The sequence below is a fragment of the Trachurus trachurus genome, assembly GCF_905171665.1.
Source record: "Trachurus trachurus genome assembly, chromosome: 14".
Classification (NCBI taxonomy): domain Eukaryota; kingdom Metazoa; phylum Chordata; class Actinopteri; order Carangiformes; family Carangidae; genus Trachurus; species Trachurus trachurus.
This window is the reverse complement of record NC_139903.1, coordinates 25,829,615-25,857,134: the sequence shown is the minus strand read 5'-3', so window position 1 is coordinate 25,857,134 and position 27,520 is coordinate 25,829,615. Positions and strand designations below refer to the sequence as shown.

Genomic DNA, 27,520 nt, shown 5'->3' with positions numbered 1-27,520 from the left:
AAGGAGACTGGACAAGCTGGGACTCTGCTTGGTCTGGGCTCACCGGGACTGATGAGCAGAGAGTGATTCAAGTCTTTACGCTGTCCTCTTTCCTTCTCGCACCCGAGTCTGTCTTCCAGAGAGTGAATTTTTCCCTGTCACTCAGTCTCACTCTGGTGGATCTTTCTCAAAGTTTTTTGTTTGACCAAGCGCTCCTGCTTTCTGTCTACCAGAGTCCTGACAGCAGTGATCACCTCGTCCTTCTCCTGGATGATGAGCACTCCCTCTGTGACTGGCCCCTCCTCTCTGCACTGAGCTCTGCAATGCTTTTATTGAAAAAGATCTCCGTCTCTTTAACCTGGTTTCACTTTGCTTTCAACTTTTCCCTCAAATGTGTGTACTTTAGTGTTAAAGGAATAGTTCAACACGTTGGAAAATTGGCCCATTTCCATAATCCCTATAGTTTTAGTAGTAGAATCGTTACCTTTGTCGGCGCAAGCTGATTTTAGAACGGCAGAGCAGAGATGTGAGCTGCTCAGAGCTACGCTACGGAGGCTAATGGGATTTCTTGGTTTCCCTCATCAAACTCATCAAATACACAATCCAACAACTCCAAAACGCTCTGGTGGACAAGTTGTGACCTGCACATTCACCACACTATGAGATAATAACGGAACGTTATGAGACAGAGTTGTTTTCGAGGCAAATGCAGAGACTGCTTGCTGAAAACTGCCCCTAACAGAAACACGCATCAGCGGTTTTGCATGAATTTACCTCTAAAACAACTCTGTCTCGTAATGTTCCGTTGTTATCTCATAGCGTGGTGAATGTGCAGGTCACAACCTGTCCACCAGAGCGTTTTGGAGTTGGAGTTTGATGAGGGAAACCAATAAAGTGTACGAGCCTCTGTAGCTCTGAGCAGCTTGCCGCTCGGCTCAGCTGTTCGAAAACCATCTTGCACCGACAATTAAAGGTAACAAACCTACTCTTAAAACTATAGTATAGGGATTATGGCAATGGGCCAATTTGCCAAAATGTTGAATTACTAAGTGGTGATAAGTGGCTCCATATGATTGTTACTAAATAGTAGAATGGAAACATCATGTAGTTTGAGTTGAACACTTTTTACCTTCATTAGAAGTTTTCGGTCTTAAAATGATGCTGCACAAGGTCTTTGCAAGACACATTTGAGTATAATCCTGTTTATGGCAGTTCACCCGTTGACTAAATAAATCAACATGCTAAACACACATGACCACAACTCAGTGACCAAGAGTCACATGAGATTAGACAATATTCATCTTTAAAACATCTCTCATTCTGCAGAAATGATTGATACCATGATCCAGACAGAAAATGGATTCTCAGTAAACATGTATTTTATGCAGGTTCAAGTGCTGACGACAACAACAGATTTAGAGGGTGGGGGTGTTTGTTATGTAGCTGAGGTGACCGCATTTAAGCAAGAATGATTCTATGATTATGTATGAGACAAATACCAATGTTTCCACAAATATCAGGCAGAGACATTATGTCATTTTCCAAATCTCTTGTGCAAGTTAATTTAACATTTTTGTCACTTCATAGTAAAACTTAAACCCCCCACCATCTCTTTTGAGATATGAAATTTTGACAAGAAAATCCCAAGATAGAAATGAAAACAAAGATGAAAATATGATCAAGTGTCTTCATAATACACGTGAGAAAAAGTGAGTAGGGATGTTGTTTATGGATTTATAGCACAAATAAATAGGATTAAAGATGCAAATGAAAGCACTTAAGCAATGTGTTGATGAAGACGAACATTTTCACTTGGACACCTGACGCAATACCATTTACTCAATGCCAAAAGAAGCCTTACTCACTGGTAATCAGTTATGGAGTTAATAATGGACCAATCAACTGTCAATTACTGTTCAGTTTCCAATGAAATCAGTCTAATGAGCTACATGATAAAAAAAAAAACAAGCAGAGTCTCTGGCTGTAAATTTGGCATCAGGCCTCTCCCTTTTTGACAAAATAATGAGAAGTGTAGTAGAGTAAAAGTTAACTCATATGACCCAGTGCATCTGCTGCAAGCCAAAATATTTATCACGTCCACTACTGTTAAACTTATTCAAGTTAAATTAAATGAAAAACAGCCTCTTCAAAAAAAAAAAAGGGTAAACATTAATGGATACCATACTGTATATCTCAGGGGAAAACAGTGATTGTCTCCAACACTAACCCTGAGAAAAGAAAAGAAGAAAATAAGAAAGGCATCAATCTGTTACTCTGTAAATCAGTCAGGGTATGAACTCCACCCCAAACATCAAGAAAACTCTACTGCTAAGACACATGAGCGCAATGATATCAAATGAAATCTTAGTAACTCAACTCATAATAGTAAAAAATAAAGTTCAAGGCACATCAACAGTCTAGAGTACAAAATATAAAAACTTGAAAAGGCAAAGCTCAAGCTTGTAATTCTATACAATGTGTATCTGAACTACTGCAGTGATGCACTAGAAACTACAGAAGGCAACTACGTGCTGTTATCAGCAAAGACAGTCCGTGAACTTTGTTACAGAAAACACTGTTTTTTCAAAGACCAACACAAAGCTCCAACACTGAACCTGACATTTTCCTGGAGTGCCCCCTCTAGACAATGTCCCTGCACACATCTGCTCCTCAGACGTTACTTTGAGCTCTAGTTTGAGACTAATTACTTTTATGGGCAAGAGCACAATGTTAATTTTTCACATTACATGCCATTGATTAAGAGTTACCTTTAGTGTTTAGTGTTCATAGCTACATTCAATGACAGCCTGGGAAACGTAGAATCAAACATTTGGGTTTGACACACACACACTTTCCTAGTTTGAAAGAAAACGACCAAGAGCTTCTGTGTTTATAAAATATTCTGAATATGAGGCCTGAAAATGATAATTACCTTAATTACATTTGATGCAGGAACTTTGTCAAAAGCTCATTTTTAGGGGGGGGGGGGGGGGGGGGGGGGGGGTTAAAACAAAACATTAACTTAATATCGGCCTGAAAATGTCTTTAAGGCATTAATGTCATTAAGGCTCAAGTCTAGGCATCCCATAAAACCACACAGAAAACATCATCAAATAAAACCTCATTCATACATCTATCCTCAGCACCATAGCCTGAATCAGTGTTATATGGCATATGTGATCGTTACATCTGCAATATGGAAGGTGCTGTAGTGTGTCAGGTGGTACAACCTAGTGTGACAGCCTGTGCAGGCAGGAGGTTAGGTTGAAAGTCTTTCCAATGCTCATAGACATGATGCATGTGTGTGTCTGTTAGTTTCATCCTGGTAAAAGAAAAAAAGAAAAAATGAACCCAACGCGTTGAGAAAATACTGCATGACAGCAGCTGCTGCCGTCCCTCCTCATCTTGCTCGGACTAGGATCACACTTCTTCAAAGAAGGCCATCTGAGACATGTATGCAGAGTTTCGCTGCAAAACAAGACAAGTGTGAGCAGTTAGAGAGAAGCACAGGCGGCTGAGATCGGTGCAAAGAAATGTGGATCCATGGTGCAATGAAACTCAAAGACGAGAAATATGCATGTACTTGTGTAGTAACGCAGCACAGATGTGCGTCATGTGCACCTCATCTTTTATCTTCTGACTCACACTGTCACTACATGACTTAAAGGGATAGTTCAACATTTTGGCAAATTGGCCCATTGCCATAATCCCTATAGTTTTAGGAGTAGGTTCGTTAATTGTCGGTGCAAGCTATTGTTAGAACTGCGGAGCAGAGCCGTGAGCTGCTCAGAGCTACGCTACGGAGGTTAATAGGATTTCTTGGTTTCCCTCATCAAACTCATCAAATACACAATCCAACAACTCCAAAACGCTCTCGCGGACCACGCTATGAGATAATAACGGAACGTTACGCGACAGAGTTGTTTTCGAGGTAAATCCATGCAAAATCACTGATGCGCGTTCCTGTCACGGGCAGTTTTTCGGCAAGCAGTCTCTGCATTTGCCTCAAAAACTAATCCGTCTCGTAATGTTCCGTTATTATCTCAGCGGTAATTAACCTACTCTTAAGACTATAGGGATTATGGCAATGGGCCAATTAGCCAAAAATGTTGAACTATCCCTTTAACCAGTGGGAAGAAAATAAATCATTTACTTCCTCTTATTCTATTTAAGAAAAATATTTTGGCACTTCAGCTCCCATAATGCTTTGGATAATGCAAACAGGTCCAGAGTTGCCATGCAGCGAGTGATTCGACGCCAGAACCATCACCATGGACAGAGGGAACAGTTATGAAGAGTCATCAGTGACATTAGGTATTCGTTGATAGGGTGACATGCTCATACATACGTTGCTGTGAGGTAAGTAGGCAGGCTCCTGATGCACGTATCCCCTGGCCTCGCCGTGGAGGCCGTAGAGGCCGGCCTGCTGCTGCTGCTCCTCCAGCTTCAGGGACTCGATCTCCGTCTTGAGCTCCTTCAGCTGATCCTGCAGGTGTTTGCTCTTCTCCATGTACTCCAGCCTGTGTCGATGCGTGGAAAGGTATCAGAAGCGAGCAGAGGCAAGCTGTCATTCAAAAATGTTGTTGCGGCGGATTTAAACTCCAGCTCACCTCTCTCTCTCGATCTCCATAGACAGCCTTTTCATGTCGGAGTCCTTGAAGTCGAGGCGCGTAGACGCTGACTCATAGCCCAGGTCGGATGCTTCGGGGGGAGCAGGTGGAGTAGAGTAGGCTGCTATGAGCTGGAAGACAGTCAAGTAGATGCACTCATGAAGGTTTAAGCAGACGACTACTACAAGGCAAGATTAAGTTTAATGTAATGCACATTAATTGCACGTAAATGTTTTAGTCATTTCTGACAGTGACAGTGAAGCTACTCTCATGACACAAACTGAAAGAAAACTTTTCTTTCGTCACACTGTACAATTAAAAAAAAAAAAAGTCAACAGGCCACTTTAAGTTCAGGTTGCCTCGACAACATCCTGATCTCAAAAAAGCTCACCTCTCCACTGGCACAGAAGAGATTCTTTAAACTGACACACCAGATGGTTTGTTACACAGAACCAGTTGGGAAGGTTCTGCTGGAAATCTACTTGGCAGATGATTGGATGAACCATCTGTCCATCACAGATTTACTTCAACCAATCAGATTCTGCATCCTGTACATTTTGTTCCAACTCTTGCTGAAGCCAGCTCCGAGAAGAGCTACTCTCTCGTTCTCACGTAATCAAAGCAAACGCAGCATCTACGCTAACAGCTTTAGAAGAGACGCCATTGTTGGGTAACCGACACGCACGCTCACAGGGCCGTCACTGTCTTGTCTGAACCACTGTGGTTCGGCTAAAAGTGAAAGGTTAGGCATTCTGGGAAACATGTGAAATCAATAACTGCTGGATTTCTATTTCACAGATTTTCAATAACAGCTTTGAGAGCAGAAAGAAGCTTCATTCATTCACAGGAACAGCACAGCAGCAGTGTCGTCCATCACCGTACAGGGTATGTGGTCTTGGTGATCTCCAGCAGCTTCTGTTTGGCTCTCCGCTCGGCGTCTTTTGCCTCCGTCAGGTCTTGTTTCAGGTGATCTGCCTCCTTCAACCTGGAACCACAGGTTTGGTTAAAGTCAAGGCTTCTGGAAGACAGCCGCAGTGTTATTACTCATGTACAATCAATACTTGGGTTTGTGACCTTGAACCCTGTGGGACATTTGTGACTTGGAGCTGAGTGTCCTGAAAAATTCTAACACATTAAAGACGACCTATTGTGCTCATTTCAGGGGCTTTTCATGTGATATTGGACCCCAGTGGGGCACTATTGGAAGTTTAACTATCGTGAACTCCTCCATTCTTTCCTGCTTCCCTCTGAAACACTGGGATTACTTCAACACACCTTATGATACGGCACTTCCACGTCCTCTAGAAAATGTATCCAACATTTTAAATATATGTATAAGTGTGAAAAGCTGGAAAAAACACAACAGCAAATGTAAAAAAAAAAGCCTCATTAACCTGTGTTTTACTAAAACGTTTTTTTCACGTTTGAATCATCCGAAACACACACTATGAAACATCCAGATACCTCCATACTGCTCGTCCTACTGACCCAAGTGTCCTGAAGCCAAGACATGAAAAAGTTGTTCGGAAAAAATGTATTTGATGTCTGTTTTTAGCCCTGTTGTTGTAGTAGCTCCCAGTGGCTGCGTGAGATGCCTTTTCTTCTGTGTTTACATCATACATCCAATGGTTTACAACGACAATTGAAAATCTCGCAGCAAATCTCGCGCATGCGCACAAACATCAGGACACTTGGGTCAGTACGGACGAGCAGTATGGAGGTATTTGGATGTTTCATAGTGTGTGTTTTGGACGATTGGACGAAAAGCGAGCACTATCCGCCGCCAGCCGGACCTCCCCGGAACTACAAAAGCGCTTTGATGACTCCGAAAGTTCTCCGAACCCTTCCTTGGCATGACGGTGAGTAGACAATTGGTGAATTATCGATTTTGGGTGAAGTATCCCTTTAAGCAGCCTGCTCCTCATTTCTCATTTGAGGCATTGTGGGTAATGTAGATAGCAGGTGGAAGAACTTGTGTGCAAAGTAAAAAAAACAAACACAAAACGTCACCTTGGGTTAATTGATTATGAACTGAAGGAAGCTGGTTACACAGAGAGGAATAATATACAGTATATACTGTGTGTATATATCATAGACTGTAAAAAGAATGGACGTAGCGTCCGTGACGTCACCCATTGGTTTGGGGGAGTCTGTTTTGTGCCGCTACTACGGGGGTTTGAACCGCGCCATGTTGGATTCTACTTGCCATATTTGGAGCGGTGCGGCCGTTGGCCGGCCGAGGGCCCGCCCACTGGCCTCGTAACAGCGGTCGCCGGACCTGTCACTCAACGGTTCTGCGCCCTAATTGGCCAGAACTTTAAACCTAATAACGGTACAACGGTAGAGTTTAAAAAAAATTCACCCCCCTCAGAGTGTGTGCAGGGGTAGAAACTATCGATTGAGACCAAAAAAATAAAATGTACCAGGCTGTAAATATGTTTTTTTAAGCTGTAAAATCGGCTATTTTAACATGGGGCTCGATTGGAGTTGCTCCCTTCTGGAGCCAGCCCCCAGCGACAGCCGGGGGGATTGCAGCTTTTTGAATGCGGAAGTGAGCTTCACTTCTCAGACCGACAACTGCCCCCTTGGTATATATGCAGCAGGTCAGTCATCAGACTTCTCTCTGCCACTGACTGTTGTATTGATAACAAACTGTCTCAGTCCTGACGTCTTCTGTTTGTCTGAGCCGAAGCTGCGTGGCACAGTGAGGAGACAGACATATAGAGCAGAGTTTTAATGCGTCTGGATTTGACAAGTCATCAAATTTCATTTTGGGGACCAATTTATTGAGACCTCTGGAGGCTACTTTGTCTCAGCTTCAGTGGCGGCTGCAGCTGGAACACCGCTGAATTATTTTCAATACAAAGACGCATCGCTCTTCATACAGCCACTCTGCTGTCTGCAGCCTTTCGTCACGCACATGTGTACTTAGAAAAACCCTATTAGCAACCTGGTTATCTGTGGTCTCCTGGTGAGATTAACCTGGGCGTCTCATTCTTCTCTAATCCCCGACACTCACTACAAAAGCCATGTTCCTCATTTACAAGACATTAAAGAAACCAAAGAGTAATCCCTTTAAAAGTGTATCTCATTAACCCTCGGGCTCAGCTGATTACGGCTGAACCCTGCAGTAAATCAGCTATATTTCATACATTCGCTGCAAGGTAAGTGGATGTTATCAGTTAAAGGGATAGTTCAACATTTTGGCACATTGGCCCATTGCCATAATCCCTATAGTCATAGCAGTAGGTTCATTACCTTTAATTGTTGTGCAAGCTATTTTTAGAACGGCGGAGCAGAGCTGTGAGCTGCTCAGAGCTACGCTACGGAGGCTAATGGGATTTCTTGGTTTCCCTCATCAAACTCATCAAATACACAATCCAACAACTCCAAAACGCTCTGGTGGACAAGTTGTGACCTGCACATTCACCACGCTATGAGATAATAACGGAAAGTTACAAGACAGAGTTGTTTTCGAGGCAAATGCAGAGGCTGCTTGCTGAAAAACTGTTCCTGAAGGCAACACACATCAGCTGTTTTGCATGAATTTACCTCTAAAACAACTCTGTTTCATAACGTTCCGTTATTATCTCATAGCGTGGTGAATGTGCAGGTCACAACTTGTCCACCAGAGCATTTTGGAGTTGTTGGATTGTGTATTTGATGAGTTTGATGAGGGAAACCAAGAAATCTCATTAGCCTCCATAGCGTAGCTCTCTGAGCAGCTCGCGGCTGCGCTCGGCAGTTCTAAAAATAGCTTGCACCGACAAATAAAGGTAACGAACCTACTCCTAAAACTATAGGGAAGACAATGGGCCAATTTGCCAAAATGTTGAACTATCCCTTCAACAATGGAGAAAAATCAAGAGAAAATCCAGATTTATACTGAACCGATTCCATACCTCCTCTCAGACTGCTCCACCAGCTTCACAGCCAGCTGCTCTGCCTCCCTCATCTTCTGCTCCATCAGCCTTTTCTCCTCCTTGGTCTTCATGGCAGTGACCTCTAACCTCTGCCTCTCCTGCTCAGCGTCTGCCGCCTTGTGGGCCAGCAGCTTGGCTTCCTCCTCGGCAATCTGGGCCTTCTCTGCCAGAAGGTCTGCAGCCTCCTCGGACCGGAGCTGCAAACAAGTATAAAATTAATGGTGGAAGAGTTCGGGGGGCTGAGGTTTCTATTACTACTCTGTCATCCAATTAACCAGGAAAGCATTTTTCTGCCCAGCCTGTTCACACGAAAGCCAAACAATTATTTCACGTTAAGGATGGAGTTCTCACCAGGGCCTCGTTGGCCAATCGCGATTCATCCTGCAGCTGGAAAAGTCTCCGCTCCATCTCCTCTTTTGCTCGTTCCGCCTCCTCCCTCATCTGCTTTTCCCGTGCCAGGATTTGCCGCTCCATCTAGACAGAGGCCAAGAAATCCAATTAAAATAGGGGTTTTGCACTCTCCATATGTATGCATGGAGTACATCCCATCTAATCAGTTATTTGCATTGCTCTGGCGGAGACGAGAGGGAGCTGACCTTTTTGCGTGCCTTCTCCTCTTTAGCTTGAGCCTTCATCTGCTGCACTTCGATAGAGTCCACCTTCCTCCTCCTCATGAATAGATCGTGGTTACCGATGCACAACTGCAGGATCTAGAAACAAACCGGCAGCGACTTTACTTCTGCAACTTTTGTTTGACTTTGTGATTACTGAACATTTACGCAAGCAACCAGGTGAACCAACCAGCTTGTTGACGCGCAGCTGAGATGAGTAAAACTTGAAAACATCTTTCTTCTTATCCAGGGGTTTGATTGTGAACTGCAACGGGAGGAAAATTAAACATTTCAGTTTCTTTGCACTGCTGGTCTCATTTGTTTAGCAGCACAACCGTGATGGCTTTGGTAGGGAGAGAGAGGCTGTTGCTAACTGCTAAGATAAAGTCACTTTGGCTACGTTCACACTGCATGGTTCAAGTGGCCCAATTCAGATTTTTCCTGTCAAGTGGCTCAGATCGGATCTGTAACACGAATGTGTAAACCGGACAAATACGCATTGAATCAGATATTGTCAAATCAGATTCATATGTGCAAATCGGATATCTGCCATACGTCTGCAGTCTAAACAGACAGATTGGATCTTTCCTGGCAATGCGTGTCGTACGTCATCAATAATAATATTAATTCATGTGCCCACATGTTTCGCTGAACCTCTGTAGCCCGTGATTAACACGTGGGACTGACCTGGACTACTTCTGATAGAACATGTAAAATAGACAGTTAAAAAAATTGGATATAAGCAACAAATCGAAATTGGGCATCAAGGCCTGCAGTGTAAAGACAACCTAGCTGATTTGAACAACATGTAAACATCTGCTCAATTAGTGGAAGCAGAGAGCTCTACTTTCTTCCAGAGTGATGTGAACAAAACATAAAATGCGGCCTGTGAAGTGCCTGACTTGCTTACCTCCTTTTCACTGTAGGAGATATTACGGATGTCGCTCCAAGGAAAGGACTTGTTAGGGTTGAGTTTGCTGTTGGGGCTGTAAATGTGAAGACCCTGAGCATCCACTCCCAGTAACAGGTCGGTGTCCCTCTTATTTTGCTGTGAATGTGTAGAACAAATGCAAAAAACATCATGAGAGTCATTTTTGAGGTTAGACTTTTCCTAACACTGTGCAAAATGTAACTGCAGGACATGACGACACAGAGATTCATCACTCACAGTTATGGCAAAGTAGCTGACACCGTACATCTCAAGGTCCTGAGCAATCTTTAGGTATTCCATCTCAGCCTCATCCCTGAGCAGACAACGTGACAAATGAAGAAGAGAAGCCACATCAGCCCATGATGCTTCAACTACTACAGAATCTGGGACTGCATCTTTTGTAAAACTGTTTTTTCTTTTCTGTGCCGGTCCTACCTGGCGATGCCTCTGTGCTCTGCATACCAAGCTGTGATCTTCTCCTCCCACATGTCGGCTGTCATTTGATACTGCATCAGAACCTGAGATGCAGAAAATAGGATCGTAGTCTCTACTTATATGCACACGTAAGGCGCATAAACACTGGCTACCAACAGATATTTCCTACAGATGTTAGACCTTGGTTTTTTAGATGGTCAAATGTGCAAAGGAATAAACTCTTACTCTTTTTGGCAGAAGTTCATCTTGTGCCAAGAAGCCTGGCTTGTGAAAGTTTGGGTCATAATCCCCATACTGTGATGGAGAGAAGAAAGGGAGAGAAAAAAGAAAAAATATTGGTATTAAACACCAACAAAACAAATGCCATTGATCATTTTCTAACTATGGCATTATGTCAAAGTCTGAGATACATTAAAGGTCCAGTGTGTAATAATTGTCAAGGTTTATTGGCAAAATCTGAATATACTACCCATGAATATATTAGTATATGTGTGTAATCGCTATAAAATAAAGTTTGTTTGTTTCTCATAGCCTTATAATTCTTCTTTTATATAGTACATAAAGCAAGGGTCTTGCTTGCGCCGCCATGTGTGTGAGGCAGCCCGAACAGAAAATCCAGCCAGTACAGCCAGAGAGCACGTTTCATGAGTTTAATAAATAAACCAACGAAGAGGGCGGCAGAAGGAAAGAAGGAGGAGTATGAAACAGCAGACATATCGTCAAATGGCTGGATCTTCACCTCATCGCTCCATGCTCCTGAAATACTTCCAATCATAGTAAACAAGTTTTTTTGTCCTTTGAGGCCACCGTCACTTTGTCGACAATCATGAATCTGAACGCTGGATGTCACGGTTTCCCCCACATTTTACACACTGGACCTTTAATTTATTGAGTGAATCTAATGCACTAATCTTTTGCGGATACAGGTATGGCTAGCATCTTGCAGGTGCAGTAAAGGACCAGTTAACTTTACGTGAAGCGTTCACAGCTCTCTTACCTTGGCTTGGACAGCGTATGATGCCAGCAGAACAGATGCTTCAGGGGAGCAGAATATTTCTTCATCTAATATTTGTTTTTTCACCTAAGGAAGAGTGAGCAGATGTGTAAGAACCTCGGTTGAACCAAGTCGAGATGAATTCTACTGCCTGAATAAAAGTTACACCATCCCCAAACTCTCAAGAAACCTCATTGGCTACATTACCTGTAAGAAGAAGAGGTGTTGGGTAATTTCTTGGACCAGTTCCTCCTCTACTTTTTCTGGGAAGAATTTAGCCAGGAAATGAAATGTTATGGGAGAGTCCTTGGGAACCTCCTGGTCCAAGACCTTGGTGAACAAATAAACAGCAGGAGAAAGTAGGTCAGAAGTGCACAATAATGTATTTATTAGACTAAGCTGTCAATACAGCCAGAGTGTCATGCTCACAGTTATACTTATTACATAATAGCATCACAATAAACAATAAATCAGTCTACAAATAACTTTTCCATAATTTACACAATCAGTTAATTAGGGACTTGAGTAATTTATCATGCAAAAGTGACAAACAAGGTTTTGGTTTGTTTTGTCAGACGACACAAGCTTGGACTCTAGGAAATTGTGATGGGCATTTTCTGCCGTGTTCTGACAGTGTTTAATTAAAAACTAATCCAGGGAAAAACTGATTATGAAAAAATAATTGCTAGATGCGACACTATAATCGAGATTTACCTCACCTTTCAAATTCTGGGCGACACATACAAATTGTGTCCGTTGTGCAAAGTCTTCTCATTATTTATTATCTTTGAAGACATGCATCGTTTCTGAATCCTCATTAGCCACACACACACAGAGGTTCACTCGTCTACTCACCCGCTTCTCTGGTTTCAGCCAGGCGTAAGTGTCCTTTACAGTGTACCTGAGTCCAAAGAACCAAGTTTCTCTCAGACCCACGGTGCGACACACCAGGTCAAACAAGTCTTTGCCCTTCCACTTCACCTGAGGAAAACGGTAAGAGACAAAAGAGACCTGTGAGCTCAGATGCTGAAATGTGATTAAATGTTTATATTGTGTTTTTACTTTTATCTAGGGGACATCTGCTAGGGACAACAGATGGAAATTAGCCAATGGCTACACTCTGGCATGTTTACATCATTGTGTTGCATACTGTTGTTCTTTAGCCATTTCGGGTAACTGTTGTGGTAACCCAGGTGTAAACAAATATTTCAAAAGGCCCTTTGTATGAAACCCAAAGTCATTTTTAACTTTATGGTAAAATCTTTATGTGGCTGATTTACTGACTGGACTTTTCCAGCAGTGTGTTGGTGTGAGGGGAAAACTCCTCCTTCCCTAACATCATGAAACATTCATATATTTTTATAAGATAGGACATTAACCTTCAGGAGAGTAAGTGGAGACACTATTTCACACAGAATATGGCATACTGAATGAGATACTGATGTTAGCAGTCTCAGCCAGCATCAGTATCTAGGAAGCTTAAGGCGCCTACTAAACACTATCCTGGGGGAAACCCTGACTGATGCTTTTCCGAGGAAGTTGTATTACATCATTTAGAAAGTACGTGTTCTAGATTGTAGCAAGAAATGGTTATGTACTTGAGGAAACATGCTCAGCTCTTTTCTACCTCTGATTACATCAAGGACATGGTTTCAACACAAATAAATATGGTATCTGCAACGTGAGCATGTGGTTCGTGTTGTAATGTATATACACAACTATGCAATAGTTTCAGCCTTTTTAGATATTTATATTCAATTCAAACACACAACACCAGTGTGGAGGTGTCCGGTCATTCCCACATTCAATCTGCAGCACAATAATGAGCCCAAACACCCAGCTTGAAATCAAGGACCTATCGTCGCTACAAGAGGAACAAGGAGTTCCTGCACCAGATGGTGAGCCCTGAACTCAACATCATGAAGTCCGTATGTGATTAAATAATGAGAAAGAGGACACACAAATCGCTTGTAACTGCCAAGTACCTTGAAAAACTATTGACAAGTGTATAGAGGAGAAATGTTCAAAATATATTTTCTAATTACTGCACTTTGCATTAAGTTACATACATATATGTGTGTGTATAAAAGCAACATTTCTTTACTTTTAGTGTCAAAGTCAAGACATTAGCACAACACCAAATGTAGAGAACATAGTGGGATATTCTCCAGGTTACTGCTCAATGACAATGTGAGCTTAAAGATGGTTATACATGTAAATGCAATCATTGATACTCATCTTTAGACACAGAGATGAAGCATCCTTTCAAAGTTTGCCCAAATCAATCCATACCTCACAGCTGAACTCCATTTCAGCATCCATGGTGATGACTTTAACTTTGAAAGTCTTGGGCTGTTTCTTCTTTAATCCTAGGATAGACATGTTGACGGTGCTGCTGACACAGAAATCTGCGGGAAGAGAACAGGGCTGCTTTCAGGATAAAACGTGGTATTTTAAAATGATAAAAATCAACACATAGTAAGTCAAGCGACACAGTTATAAAGGTCTGGAGAGACGTGAGCCACCGTCCTGGCAGGCTATGTTATTGAATCTTGTAAATTACCCATCATGCGATACGAATTTAACCACACCACCGGTTTTGCAGAGGACATTAACTTTACTTCTTTGTTAAACACTATGTGTATTTGAATCACAGATAAGGCTCGTTACCAAAGAGGAAAGTTGAGAAACTTCTGCCGTCCAACAGGGCTCAGGAGAGGCAGGGCTTTTTGTTGGGGAGACCGATGCTAAGCTAACTACTATAAACTAATCAGCGTTAGCTTCCCCGGCTATGCCACGAAAACGGACCAAAACAAGTTGTAGAAAGAGCAAAACTTTTGATTCTCCATGATGAAATCCTCCGACACACAAGACTTTGTAGCAACTAAAGTTTACACAGAAACAAAAACAGTTTTTATAACGTTCTCGGCAGCTACGTGTTTAAGCTGGCTAGCTAGCTATTAAAAAGTCAGAGCGACTTTCCAGGAGGTTTTTTGTTTTGACTCCCACTCTACAGGTGGGAGCATGAACAGCAGTCTGCCCGGGACACCGCCGCTGCGCATGCGCAAGAATCTGGACGGCAGGAAGTGTTGCGTTTGAGGCCGTCAGGCAGTGCCAGTGGGGGTGCAATTGAACGCAACAGCGGCAGGGACTGCAGAGTCACCGAGTTGACCTCTCGTTGTGACCAGTAGAAAGACAGCAGAGAAAACGAAGTAGAATTAAAATACGACACGAGCCATGGACAGTGGACTTTCTGATAAACTCAACTGAGGGAATAAAGCGTCCATATCGGCCGAGCGCCTGCAGCCAGGTTCAGTGCTGCTGCTGCTGCTGCTGCTGCTGCTGCTGGAGGAACTTACTTGATGTAGGGTTGTGAAGACATTTCCCAGAGAAAAAAACAAGCCACGAGTCTACTGCAGGTACCTCTGTCACTATAGTACCCACACTGAACTTTCTTTGAACTGTATGAAATTAAGCGGTTATAGCCCCAGACAGTGCACAAGACCATTAACAGGTCAGACATACCCAGTCGTTGTTGTTATTGTTTGTTACTTGTAATTTAGAAGCAGTATGCCCATACAAGCCGTATAGTGTTCCGTAGTTTTCTGTCTACTATTTCTACTCATTAGTTTCATATGAAGGTTATAGCCTAAGTGTCATACAGTAAAACCATTGAGAATTATCTGTTGTCACTCCTACTGCAGATTGGACTCCCAGTTAAATTTGCCTGTAAGGGACTCATTTTCTGTCTTCTATTACTTGTACTTGTTTTTGGGTTTCTTTTAGTGGAATTTCTGTCAGTTTGTTGTGCTTTTGTGTCATTTAACTTCTTACTTTTATGTCTCTTTGTTGTAGTTTGCTGTCTTCTTGTGCTTGTTGTTTTGTGTCTCATTTAGTCATCTCTAATTGTTGTCAATTTTAACTTATTTTATTATTTTGAGTCTATTTGCAACCGTTGTTACTCTTTTATGTCCATCCATTGTCACTTTGTGTGAAGTTGCACTCGTTTTATAACTTTGAATCCCTTTGTAGTCAGGTTGTAGGCTGACTGTAGACTGGCTCTGGTCTGGGGGCTTTTGGACCCATTGAGACTCTTATTAGCTTATTAGCCTGTCCCTACCTGGCCCATCCAGACAGCAGTGTATGTCTGCACATGACAAAACAAATCACTATGAAAACTATCAAACTGTCAAAACAGTGTGATCATCTTGATAGAAGATGAAGGGTCATGTGATTTTTAATGAATGTCCTGTTATTGCGTGTTAATATCACACTTGATTCCTTTATTTTTAACAGGCTTGACAGGTGTAACAGGATGTCAGCTGCTACGAACACATTTGAAAATGTGAAAAACGTTATCTTATCAGCACATAAGAACACTACATCCCACAGGGACAAGGTCAACTTCTACAACTCCTGGGCAGAGAACTATGAACAGGTGAGCTAACTGAAGCAAAACATTTCCGTATGTCATCAAATATCCCAGCAGTATTTTTTTTATTGATTTGTTTTCAGTTGTGTCATTTTATAGAACAGATGCTTTAAATACTACAATGGAGTCAAACCTCTCTGGCTGTAAAACAATACTAGGGGGAAAAAATGCAATTCAATATAAATATCAATATGTGGCTATAGCCTACATGTCAAGTGCTAACATCAGCCCTTTAGCCTGACATAAGTCTGATAGTAAGACCAATCATTGATAAATGTATTACTAATGAACTGATGTGGTTTGAATAGGATGTTGCTGTTCTGGACTACCGTGCACCAAGTCATGCAGCAAACAGCATCTCATCCCATTTCAGTGGTGACCGGGAAGCAGCTGTCGTGTTAGATGTGGCCTGTGGGACCGGACTGGTGGCCAAACAGGTATAATTTCATAATTGGCAACCTTTTTTAAATGCTATATATATTATAAAAGCATGTTTTATAAGAGCATCTTTTACCTTTTTGGATCTTTGGTTTGCTTTTTGTATCTTATTCAGCACCAAACATATCAATTAGCAGCTTTTTAGTTTCCATGTTCAACTAATTTGACCAGTATGAAAAATTAAAACCAAGTCTCTGTTGTACAGATGCTCAGGCTTGGATTTAGACGTTTTGTAGGTGTTGATGGAAGCCAGGTTATGCTGGAGTTGGCCAGAGACAGTGGGTTGTACCAGGACCTGAAGCAGTGCATTCTGGGAGAGGAGACACTACCTGTCCAGTGGGGTGATTTAGTACTTTATTATTTCACATGAGTCAGATCATTGTGTTTTAGTGTTATAGTGGTTATATTGTGTTTTTGTTGTTGTTATTTTCTGTTTTATTACGTTTATGTCACAGTTGTATTTATTATTAGGATTTGTAGCTTAACTAAACTACATTTTGACCTTAATTAAACAGCTTTAGAGTTATTGTGATGGTATAATTAATGGCTTAAATTGTTACAAGGGAGAATGGAGGCTAACTGCCTTCCACCTACGTGTCACTTACTGCGTCTCTTGGTTGAAAAACAACTTTGCAAGATCGGGACTGCCCCGGTGTCAATACAAACATGCTCCATAAACCGTAATCTTTTGTTTATGGCAGATTAAATTACACAAATATACACGTCGTAACATCGTATATGATATAAAACATTATGTACCGCCCGGCGCTCTGTTAAATCATTTCTCGCTGGCTTTGTTGTAAACAAATGCACATGGCACAAGGTTTAGCAAAACAGCGGAAAAGCGACCGGACTTACATAGTTCCTCTTTAATTTTTGTGGATTTGTTCGTTAGTAACCAACTTTACAAACCTATTTTGAAGAAAAAAAAAAGATATAATGACTACCAGTAGTGGTTGTATATATTATATAGGAAGCTATGATCATCTCCTTTTGAAGTGACATTTCCACCTCTGTCTTCCAGCAGATTCATTTGATGTGGTTGTGATCGTCGGAGCTCTGAGTGTTGGTCAGGTCCCTGTTGCTGTTATTCGAGAGCTGTGCAAATCCACTAAACCAGGTGAGAATTATTTTTTTCAATTTTAGTTTCAATTGTCTTCTGTGCTTCTGATCTTTGAATGTAATTCAGCATAAGATTGTATCTCTCAACAACACCACTGCACTGTTGCCTATATCCACTAGGTGGCTACATTTGCATGACAACCAGAAGCAACCCTGACAATCTGGAATACAAGGGCGCCCTGGAGCACGAGCTGAAGCAGATGGAGGAAGAGGGGCTTTGGAGTCCTGTAGAGGTCACTGAGGTGGAAAACTGGGAGCGGGCTGTGTCAGAACAGGAGGACGGCTACATATCTGGTGCTGTGTATCTCTATAGAAAATGCCAAAAGTAGCATGGTGCCCAACAATGTAGAAGTGACTTCACACTACTCAACGCACAAGTATGAGGTGTTATTTTGTTGTTGTTGTTGTTGTTTTTTTTTGACATTGTCAGTCTCTTACAGTTCTAAATTGAAGGTGTCAAACTACTTTAACAGATGATTAAGAAAATGTTATACTTGAAATTTCCATGACCAAACATGTCAAGGTTCAAGGTTCAGTTAATGCTTAAAACAAAATTTGTACTCAGGACCTGCAGCGTACAATAAAAGTGTGATTAGACTATGATGATGATTAGAGAATTTTGTTCTTAATTTGCTCGCCTGGTTAAATAAAGGTTAAATAAAAATAAATAAAAAAAATTATAAAAAATGTGGCAAATAAACATAACTAGGGTTGCAAAATTCCGGGAATTTTCAAAGTTGGAGACTTTAAATGGGAATTAACGGGAATATATGGGAATAAACGGGAATAAATCTGAAATTTACAAAATTGAAGGTTGGCCCTTAACAGGGAACTTAAATATAGTTGGGGAAAATATATTGTAGCATAATCTTGGCTAAAACAACCAGATTTAAGTAGCCCATACTTGTACACTTGAATATCTATGCTTCCTCAACCACATGCACACAGCACACTGCTTACTGCAGGGCTATTGAGGGCTATTTTCTTTCCCAACATTCATGTTTTTGTTGTTCAGTAAAATAATTGATTGTTCATACAAGAATTAAAACTTGATAAAGTTCTACTCACAAATAAATCTGTTGAAATGTCATGTTTTTTTTATTGTATTGCATGGATGTCTGCTTATGACAAAACAAAATATTTACATTTATGTTTGGATACGATACAGTTTGTTTAAATTACCCCCAATTTCCAGTTCATTCCCATAAATTCCCAATAATTCCCATAAATGTCCATAAATCCCATAATTTCCATGGAAAGTTTCCAATTTGGAATATTTCCAAAATTCCCCAGCTTAACTTCCCATGGAAAGTTTCTGGAAATTTACTGGAAATTTTCCAACCCTTTGCAACTCTAAACATAACTAATGAATATTATAGTCAAGTGATTTAAAACAGAGTGGCGTTTTATAGAGCAGAGCATTTAGCAGCCCGCACTCCAAGTGAATTCAATGCAGCAGAGATCAACAGTCTGACAGCATCTGGGTAGAAGCTGCATTTGAGCCTTGTTGCTCCCCCGCTCTGCTGCTCCTGCACCTGCGGATGTAAATGTCCTCAATGGAGGGTGTAGGCTTCTGCAAGTGATCTTCTGGGCAGATTGTACCCCTCCGCAGCGCCTTCCTGTCAGCAGCAGAACAGTTCCCATCAGGTGGTGATGGATGAGGTGAGTGTACTCTCCACCACACACCTGCAGAAAGTGGCCAGCGCTGAGATGTTGAGGCCGGCCTGCCTCAGACTCCTGAGGAAGTAAAGGCGTTGGTGGGCCTTCTTCATTATTTTGGAGGTGTTAATTGTCCATGACAAGTCCCTGGAAATGTGGACGAGGTAATTGAACCCTTCACTTTCATGTTTAACAATGACTATGTGAAATTGTTCTTGTTGTACTCGTCTTTAATCACTTTAGAGAACCACAAGATATGTTAGTAAATCTAATATGAACCATGTAATAAATGAAGCATTGCATTGATATCTGCTGCATGTTAATATTAAAGCAGAAGTAAGTGGAATATTTGTGTTAATATAAGTCTTAAATAGTTATATCTTCCGACGGCAATCACTTACATAGAGTGTTTGGTCCGAAACACGGGTCTGTCAGTCTCTGCTGTAAGCCGAGGAGAAAACGTCTTATATACTTGTATACTTCCTTGTATCCTACAAGCTTTATCCAATGAGGAGAGAGAACGGCATGAAGGGCTGTGTGTGCAGCCAAGGGATGCGCGTGAATGTGGTGACGCAGGGACGAGGACCAGTAGATCCATGACGAGGGCGGGGGCTGCTAACTCCATCGGCTGACAAGACCCGTGTTTTGGACCAAACACTCTATGTAAGTGATTGCTGTCGGAAGATATAACTATTTAAGACTTATATTAACACAAACATTCTGCTTACTTCTGCTTTAAGGAGGCTGTGTGAGTGTTTCTCTCTCTGTCTTCCCTGCAGGTATCCGGTGAGGAGAGGCTCCGGTTCCCCCATGCCCGAGGTCCCTTGAGTTTTAGTTATTTTAATTTTGGTTCGGAGGTTTCCGGTAGTCCTGTTTTCGGTTCTCCTTTCCTTTTCCCTTAGGTGTAGTGTTGGTTAGGCAGTTTTAGTTCGGGGGAGTACATTAGGTACGACGGCCACTGGCTGGCTCAGTGTTCCCCTCTCTTTTGTTTGTTTTGGCCGGGAACCTCCAACCCATTTGGTTTGTTGTTTTCTTGAGAATTATTTGTTTGTTTTTGAATTTATAAAAGCTTATGTTTGGTGGCAAAATTTGTCCCTATGTTTTCCTTTGATGTGTTTCGGGCCTTGCAAGCCAACATGAGTTATTTGAGGTCTGTAACAATGGACAAAAGAAAAGTAATAGCCTACCGTAGTATGAGGATAAGCAAGTTTTCGTGTTCCTGCCCTGTCTCTGGAGCACTGTCAAGCAGGTGAAAGTTAAGGTAACAGACAACATAACAGCTGCAAGACCCCAGGCATTCTTTAAACTGATAATTAAAGGTTGTAAAGGGCATAGGGACTATACCTTTGCATGGTCATGAGACTGGAATCTCACAACTCGGGTGGTCAATTAACTCTTCTATAGAGCTTGTCTCTACCTGTATTGGCTTATTCCCTCTTTTCCACCTTGTAGTTTCCTTCATGAAGGTTTTCTCTGGACCACCCTTCATGGTTTTGCCCCTCATATTTAGCTCATGGGACCTGCAGCAGTTTTGCTCCTTGTAGCCCTACTGATGGTTTTCCATGACCAACTTAGTCTTGCCCATATAGTAGGGAGGTTAAGCCCAAAAAAATAGGCCTTTGACTTCAAGTCATGATGCAAAGGTCCCCTTTGGCATGGAAGTACTCATACAAATAAATCTATCCTAAGACGCAAGTGAGATCACACTTTGTATCCGAAATAAACATGTTTTTAAAATGCCTTTTTTAATTGAGAAAACGCATGCCCTCACTTCACACAATTCAGTTTTTTGGGTTTTTTTTTTTTTTTTGAGCAACAGCAAGTAAGTAACATGTCTGGGTGCATGGGTGTTAACACAAAATGTATAGTGCTTTATTGTTATTATAAGATGTAGCCTCCTGAGGTATGGTGATTTTGTATTGCTGAATGAGTGAGTTGTTGAATAGAATAGAGGTAATTTTAGTGAGTTGGTTTCTGTAATAACTTGTTTTCTGGGAGTGGGTTATCAGCCCTCAGCCCAACCCCCAACCTGGAGGGCCAGCCCTATGTGCCACCAAGGCACGAAGTGGATAGAGAGATTTTAGTGAGTAAGTCAATTGGCAAATATTAATGCTCTAACCAGCAAAAAAATTGCCACATGTGTTAATACTGTTACTTGAATTGAGGCAACATTTGGGAGATAAGAATTCAGATTACACAAATAAAACACATTTAAAGAGATAAAAAGCTCTCTAGATGGACAATTTTAAGCTGCAAAAAAATGAGCTGCAAACCAAAGGCTCCACCACCTTTTCAATTTAAGTTTACTTTTGGAAGCAGAGTATATTTTCTATACTTGTAACATGTTTATTTTATCATGAATATTTAATTGATTTTGTTCACTAAAAGTATAAAAAGAACAAGAAGCCAGCAACACTCAGTGTCTTTCTGATGTCTTTAATGCCTCACTGGTACAGGCAACTGTGTATAGTGCTTTATTGTTATTATAAGATGTAGGCCTAGCCTCCTATGGTCATTTTGTATTGCTGAATGAGTGAGCTGTTGAACAGAATAGAGGTGATTTTAGGTCCGGGTATAAAAGTATAATCCGTTTTTTTGTTTCGACGGGAAAACAGAAAAACGGAAACAGCGCCCCTTTTTCCTTTTTTCGTTTTAAAACAAAAACGGTTTTTGCTTTGTTTTTGCTGTCAGCATCAAAAAACGAGAAAACCAAAAAACCAAAACAAATAACGGCCGAAATTTGGTTTTTGCAAATTCATTTTTTCGTTTTTCGTTTCTTTTTTTTAATTAATATGATATGACGGCGGACAGACTGGAAGCGGAAGTGAAGTGTAAAACCGTCAAAATAATAGTTTAGCGTGCTGGCGCTAACTTCTTAGCGTATATTATAGACTACCGTCCTCTTTCTACACCACATGGTTCACTTTTTTTTTTTTTTTTTTTTTACTTCTGTGAAACTATGACAGCTGGTTGTTTGGAAGAACGTGTTAGGCCTATAATTATAATTTTAGTCGAGTGTGTTAATGCACTTACTGTGGAAAAACTTTACTATTAGCTAGGCTTTACGTTCCCTGCCTAAATTAAGAACATCTATCAAGTCACCAGCAGAGGTCCCCATCACCCACAGTCAATACTAGGTGTCCTGGTCCTGACACTGCAGGTCTGCAGCCAGACTGTCTTGAATGATTTTGAAAATGAGAACTTATGTCAGAGAATTTAAGTGCAGTTGTTTAGCCACAGGGTGGCGCGTTTTTACATGAATAGTAGACCTCAGTGCTACCACGGCGGATGATGGCCAACACAGCCAGGCTCTGTGTTCATGATGCGGCTCAACAAAAACTAAATCCCTGCAGACCTAACTGTCACGGCGGTGATGAGCTGCACTTCATTTCAGTCGGGAGGAGCAGATTTACAGTGGAAACCGCTTATAGTGATCACGGATACAGTAATCAACCGCTTAGCCTAAGGCTTGGGACGGAATCATTTCTATAGGCTATAAATGCTGTTTAAATAGGCTAATTCGTTTATAGTGATCAAGAAATCCGCTTATAATGCTAATTTTTAGTTCATTTTATGGATGAAAACATGCGCAAAAACAATTTAAAAACTAGAAAAAACATTTCCAAGAATGGAAATGGTGTGAATGCTGAAAGCAGCTGAACGCAGTTGCAGAATTAGCAAATAGTGCAAGTGTGACAGTGGTGGTCCTGTCACTATGCCTCCAATTGATCATGTGCCCTGGCTACTTGGCCAAGGGGATGTCCCTTTGGGTGACTGGCAAGCGCGCATGACTCTTACCCGGGAGGTGTGGGTTCAATCCCCGCCCGGGCCCTCTTCACCTTGCCACATTCTGGCGTTGTTGGCAGGATCCATGTAGCACTAGTGGTGGGTCCATGGATTCCTAATGTGTGGCAGCCTGCACGGAAGCACGAGGACGTGCTTGTGAAAAGAGGGGGAGAGATGTGACAGTGGTGGTCCTGTCACTATGCCTCCAATTGATCATGTGCCCTGGCTACTTGGCCAAGGGGATGTCCCTTTGGGTGACTGGCAAGCGCGCATGACTCTTACCCGGGAGGTGTGGGTTCAATCCCCGCCCGGGCCCTCTTCACCTTGCCACACAAGCAGTGACTGATCACCATACAAATGTTTGACCGAGGTGGGAATCAAACCCACAACCTCATTGTCAATATACTTTCACTCAGCCTCTAGGCCACAGTGTACACACAGTTGCAAAGACACTGCAGACACTGCACTCTGCAGACACTGCACTCTGTCTCACTCTGAAGTTAACGAGCCCAAAGCTGCACCTGTTGGAAACACTGTCAACACCAAGAAAGCTTGAGAGGGGAGCAGTTTAACAGCCTGTTAGAGAGAGTTGGACTGATCCTCAGGAGGATGACAACTCACTTCATGCATCCCGTCACTTTAACTGAACGTCTGGCCGTTTGTTTCACTCTGCAAGCGGCTGATTTTTTTTCAGACTCCACTACATCCTCTCCTATTGGACGCGCCGAGATGTCGTCACATGCGCCCACCTTGCGTGCCGCTCAGCTCGGCGCAGAGCCGCCGCGGTAGCACATACACAATGAATGGGTTTGCTGCCGCCTTCCGCCGCCTGCCGCGTTCGGTGTGAAAGGCCCTTTAGTGCCCTACACACACACAAATACATCAGAACTGTCAATTTAAAAAAGTACAGTACTGCACCGTACCCCTCCCCCTAAAAAACAGTACTGCACTGTACAGTACTGCATTTAAAAAAAAAAAAGGATGATACTGTGTTTTTGTAACTGTTGACTACCGGTCGGATCCAGAAAAAACTGGTTGAGGCTCAGGCTTGAGTCAGGCAGACAGTTGGTCGTGGGACTCGTGTCTGAGGAACCAACATCAGAAGACCAGAAGTGTCAAGACCTCTACAGAAGAATAAGGTAACTAGCTAGCTAGATATCCAGAAGGTGTTATGATGATTTTTAATTAACGTTACCTGTAAGAAGTGTTGAATATACAGACCGATAACATAAGTTACTAACTTTGCAAGCACTACTACGTTACCAGCACTAACTCGAACTTACCACTACACAGGACTACAGATGGAAATTAGCGGCTCCGCTAAATCTGGTGCAGCCATCCTTTTATTGTTTCAATAACTAATGTCACTGCACACTGTCCTTTTTAAATAAATAAAAATAAATAAACTACATTAGCTGGCGTTACTGTAACTGCTGCCTGTGCAACACTTGAACTTATACAATGGTAAAGTACTTGTTGTTTGCTGTAGATTAAAAGTTGATCTTTTTCACCTTCTCAGCGCTCTATCAATGCATGTAGATGCATTTTAAATTGAAGCCCCTGTGCCCCCCCTCCCATCTTGCTGTCTAGATATTTCATGAGGATCAACCCAGAAGAAGGCACAAAATGCACAGCCAAAACTGGAGCGAGTAGGAAGACGGCCTCCTTCCTAAGGGAGCTGACTGACTTCAAATGGAGGAACTTAGACTAGTAGGTGAGTTGTTTCATTCTTACCTGTCAAAAGACAGCTGTCCCTAATGCCAAATATTACTATGTCAAGTTTCTGTTGAAATCATTTTAGAGGGCAGTTGATGCATGTCTGTGTTACAGAGTGAGAGGCACCAAGCAGACTGCTATCAACCGCTGTCCTGACCCACTCGACTGAAGTACTGAAGTAAAACAAAGTTTGATGAATTGAATGTTGTTATTTTAATAAAAAAGAGTGACATATCTGAATAATTGTCCATTTTCATTTTATTTTCCAGCATTTTTTTTGAAATTTAAAAATATGGATTACAGTAGTGTACTGTTTAATTTGGTGGTCTGTTAAATACAGTAAATAACTGTATTCACATTACAGTAACAGTGAAAGTACTGTAAAAATGGAATACAGTAACACTTAAGTTACTGTAAAAGGAAATACGGTATCAGTACTGTAAATGTAGAATTACAGTATCTTACTGGTCATAGTGTTGCCAGTAGGATACTGTAAAAAAAATACCCATGTATAGGCTAACAGTGTATAGAAATGATTCAGTCCCAAGCCTTTTGATCTATAAGCGGTTGATTACTGTATCCGTGATCACTATAAGCGGTTTCCACTGTAAATCTGCTCCTCCCGACTGAAATGAAGTGATCACAGGTGCAGCTCATCACCGCCGTGACAGTTAGGTCTGCAGGGATTTAGTTTTTGTTGAGCCGCATCATGAACACAGAGCCTGGCTGTGTTGGCCATCATCCGCCGTGGTAGCACTGAGGTCTACTATTCATGTAAAAACGCGCCACCCTGTGGCTAAACAACTGCACTTAAGTCATAAGTTCTCATTTTCAAAATCATCCAAGAGTCTGGCTGCAGACTGTAGTCTTGACTGTGGGTGATGGGGACCTCTGCTGGTGACTTGATCTTTAGGCAGGGAACGTAAAGCCTATAATAGTAGGCTAAAGTTTTTCCACAGTAAGTGCATTCACACACTCGCCTAAAATTATAATTATAGGCCTAACACGTTCTTCCAAACAACCATAAGTAAAAAAAAAAGTGAACTAGAAAGAGGACGGTAGTCTATAATATACGCTAAGAAGTTAGCGCCAGCACGCTAAACTATTATTTTGACGGTTTTACACTTCACTTCCGCTTCCGGTCTGTCCGCCGTCATATCATATTAAAGCAGAAGTAAGTGATATATTTGTGTTAATATAAGTCTTAAATAGTTATATCTTCCGACAGCAATCACTTACATGGAGTGTTTGGACTGAAACACGGGTCTCTCAGTCCCTCTGCTCTGCTCTGAGCCGAAGAGAAAACATTTATCGTATCCTACAGTTTTTATCCAATGAGGAGAGAGAACGGCATGCAGGGCTGTGTGTGCAGCCAAGGAACGCCGTGAATGTGGTGACGTAGCGACGAGGACTGTTAGGGCCGAGATATACTTGCTGTAAAGTACGCGTACGCGAGCTGCCGCGCGTATCCTGCGTTGCGTCACCTCGCGTCGATATGTGCGTTCGGTCGCAGGATACGCATCAAACGGACGCAGGATACGCGCGGCAGCTCGCGTACGCGTACTTTACAGCAAGTATATCGAGGCCCTTATGGTGCGTTCAAGGAAACTCGTATTTTTCCGACCGTGAAGTGGTACCAGTTCGATCTGGTACGAGTTCACCTGTCGGAAGTTACGAGTGGCCGTTATAGTGACTTTCACCGGTAAAACAGGTCGGAAAAACACAAGTGGGTTGCCTGAAATGCTACAAAGTCGTAAGTTGTGACTTGAAGCTGTAATTTACGATTTCAAAAGCCTGCCTGGAACGCAGCATTAGCGAAAACGACCGGACCACTTACTTCTGCTTTAATTAAAAAAAAGAAACGAAAAACGAAAAAATTAATTTGCAAAAACCAAATTTCGGCCGTTATTTGTTTTGGTTTTTTGGTTTTCTCGTTTTTTGATGCTGACAGCAAAAACAAAGCAAAAAACGTTTTTCCGTTTTTGTTTTAAAACGAAAAAAGGAAAAAGGGGCGCTGTTTCCGTTTTTCCGTTTTCCCGTCGAAACAAAAAAACGGATTATACTGTAGCGACCCTGCAGTAATGTTACTGTTATAATGTGTTCTAAAGTTCTGTGATTTCTGACTGTCAGTGAACGTGTTTGGTATAGACAGGTATGTGGTTGGATGAGTAAGCAAGGGGGCGGGGTGAGTGTAGGAAGTGAGTGTGTGTTTGCATAGCAGAGTGAGAGAGCTCACGTTGGAGGAGAGCTGTAAGACAAACTCAGCGCTGTTGTTATTTTGGCGTAGTTACGGCCGACAGTAACTGTTGCGTTTCTAATAATAAAGAAAGGTGAGACCAACTCCTCGTCATTCTTCTGACGTCCGGTCGGACGCTACATTGGTGTCAGAAGTAAAAACCGCCGGAGTTTGACTTGCTACCGTCCACCGCGGCTAACCCTGACCTGGCTAACTCTGCGGTCAGCTTGCAGTATGGCTGCGCGGCGGGAAGAGGCCGACGCTCGTCCGAGAGTCAAGGAAGAGGTGATGGATGGTGCTTATGGTGTGTGGTCGGGACGTGAGGCGGAGTTTGACCGTGTTTCTTCGGAGCACGTTGCTCGGCTGAGACAGACGGCCAGGAGGCTAGCTGCCGATGCCGGCTTCGGCTCGAGCACCGGGAAGAGCGCCGGCGGGAGAACGCGCGCCGAGGACAACGCGGGGCCGGATGTAAACAAAGATGGCGGCGCCCGCTGTAACCACATCCAAGTGAAGACGCCGAAATACTCCGGTAAGGCGGACTGGGAGGCCTTCTATGCCCAATTTGAACTCTTAGCAAGGGCTGCAGGCTGGTCAGAGGACAGTAAAGCACTCCAGCTGGCCCTGTGCCTTACAGATGAAGCTTTGACA

The 27,520-nt window shown here is 42.3% G+C and overlaps 3 protein-coding genes across 4 annotated transcripts in view; 1 reads left to right on the top strand and 2 right to left on the bottom strand.

The window, feature by feature from the left end:
- The window catches only part of LOC310997417 (claudin-4-like), a gene marked incomplete at its 3' end in the record, with an annotated part of 147,964 nt that overhangs the window by 22,609 nt on the left and 97,835 nt on the right, over nucleotides 1–27,520 (bottom strand). The window lies entirely within an intron of this gene.
- On the bottom strand, nucleotides 1,388–14,477 carry nf2b (NF2, moesin-ezrin-radixin like (MERLIN) tumor suppressor b). The gene is made up of 17 exons (XM_083987083.1): nucleotides 14,154–14,477; nucleotides 13,776–13,891; nucleotides 12,339–12,464; nucleotides 11,691–11,813; nucleotides 11,487–11,570; nucleotides 10,715–10,783; nucleotides 10,490–10,572; nucleotides 10,292–10,367; nucleotides 10,034–10,171; nucleotides 9,314–9,388; nucleotides 9,109–9,222; nucleotides 8,864–8,986; nucleotides 8,492–8,709; nucleotides 5,472–5,574; nucleotides 4,590–4,720; nucleotides 4,328–4,499; nucleotides 1,388–3,447 (listed from the first exon to the last, which is right to left on the bottom strand). The coding sequence occupies exons 2-17, from the start codon at nucleotides 13,863–13,865 to the stop codon at nucleotides 3,400–3,402; spliced, it is 1,773 nt and encodes a 590-aa protein (XP_083843209.1). The 5' UTR covers nucleotides 13,866–13,891; nucleotides 14,154–14,477; the 3' UTR covers nucleotides 1,388–3,399.
- mettl27 (methyltransferase like 27) lies at nucleotides 14,583–18,078 on the top strand. 2 transcript variants are annotated; one of them, XM_083987087.1, is made up of 6 exons: nucleotides 14,583–14,902; nucleotides 15,780–15,921; nucleotides 16,224–16,352; nucleotides 16,559–16,694; nucleotides 17,381–17,473; nucleotides 17,596–18,078. In XM_083987087.1, the coding sequence occupies exons 2-6, from the start codon at nucleotides 15,799–15,801 to the stop codon at nucleotides 17,802–17,804; spliced, it is 690 nt and encodes a 229-aa protein (XP_083843213.1). In that variant the 5' UTR covers nucleotides 14,583–14,902; nucleotides 15,780–15,798; the 3' UTR covers nucleotides 17,805–18,078. The 2 variants fall into 2 exon arrangements, with proteins under 2 accessions (XP_083843213.1, XP_083843212.1); XM_083987086.1 differs by having other exon boundaries at nucleotides 17,378–17,473.

What these genes read in the sequence shown, in the direction of transcription:
- mettl27 (XM_083987086.1), top strand. Translation starts at nt 15,799, where the DNA reads ATGTCAGCTGCTACGAACACATTTGAAAATGTGAAAAACGTTATCTTA. An exon ending in GGGCAGAGAACTATGAACAG is followed by an intron (nt 15,922 to 16,223) that starts GTGAGCTAACTG and finishes TGGTTTGAATAG; the next exon opens with GATGTTGCTGTTCTGGACTA. An exon ending in GACACTACCTGTCCAGTGGG is followed by an intron (nt 16,695 to 17,377) that starts GTGATTTAGTAC and finishes TCTGTCTTCCAG; the next exon opens with CAGATTCATTTGATGTGGTT.
- nf2b (XM_083987083.1), bottom strand. Translation starts at nt 13,865, where the DNA reads ATGTCTATCCTAGGATTAAAGAAGAAACAGCCCAAGACTTTCAAAGTT. An exon ending in GATTGGCCAACGAGGCCCTG is followed by an intron (nt 8,710 to 8,863) that starts GTGAGAACTCCA and finishes ACTTGTTTGCAG; the next exon opens with CTCCGGTCCGAGGAGGCTGC. An exon ending in ATGGAGATCGAGAGAGAGAG is followed by an intron (nt 4,500 to 4,589) that starts GTGAGCTGGAGT and finishes GCATCGACACAG; the next exon opens with GCTGGAGTACATGGAGAAGA.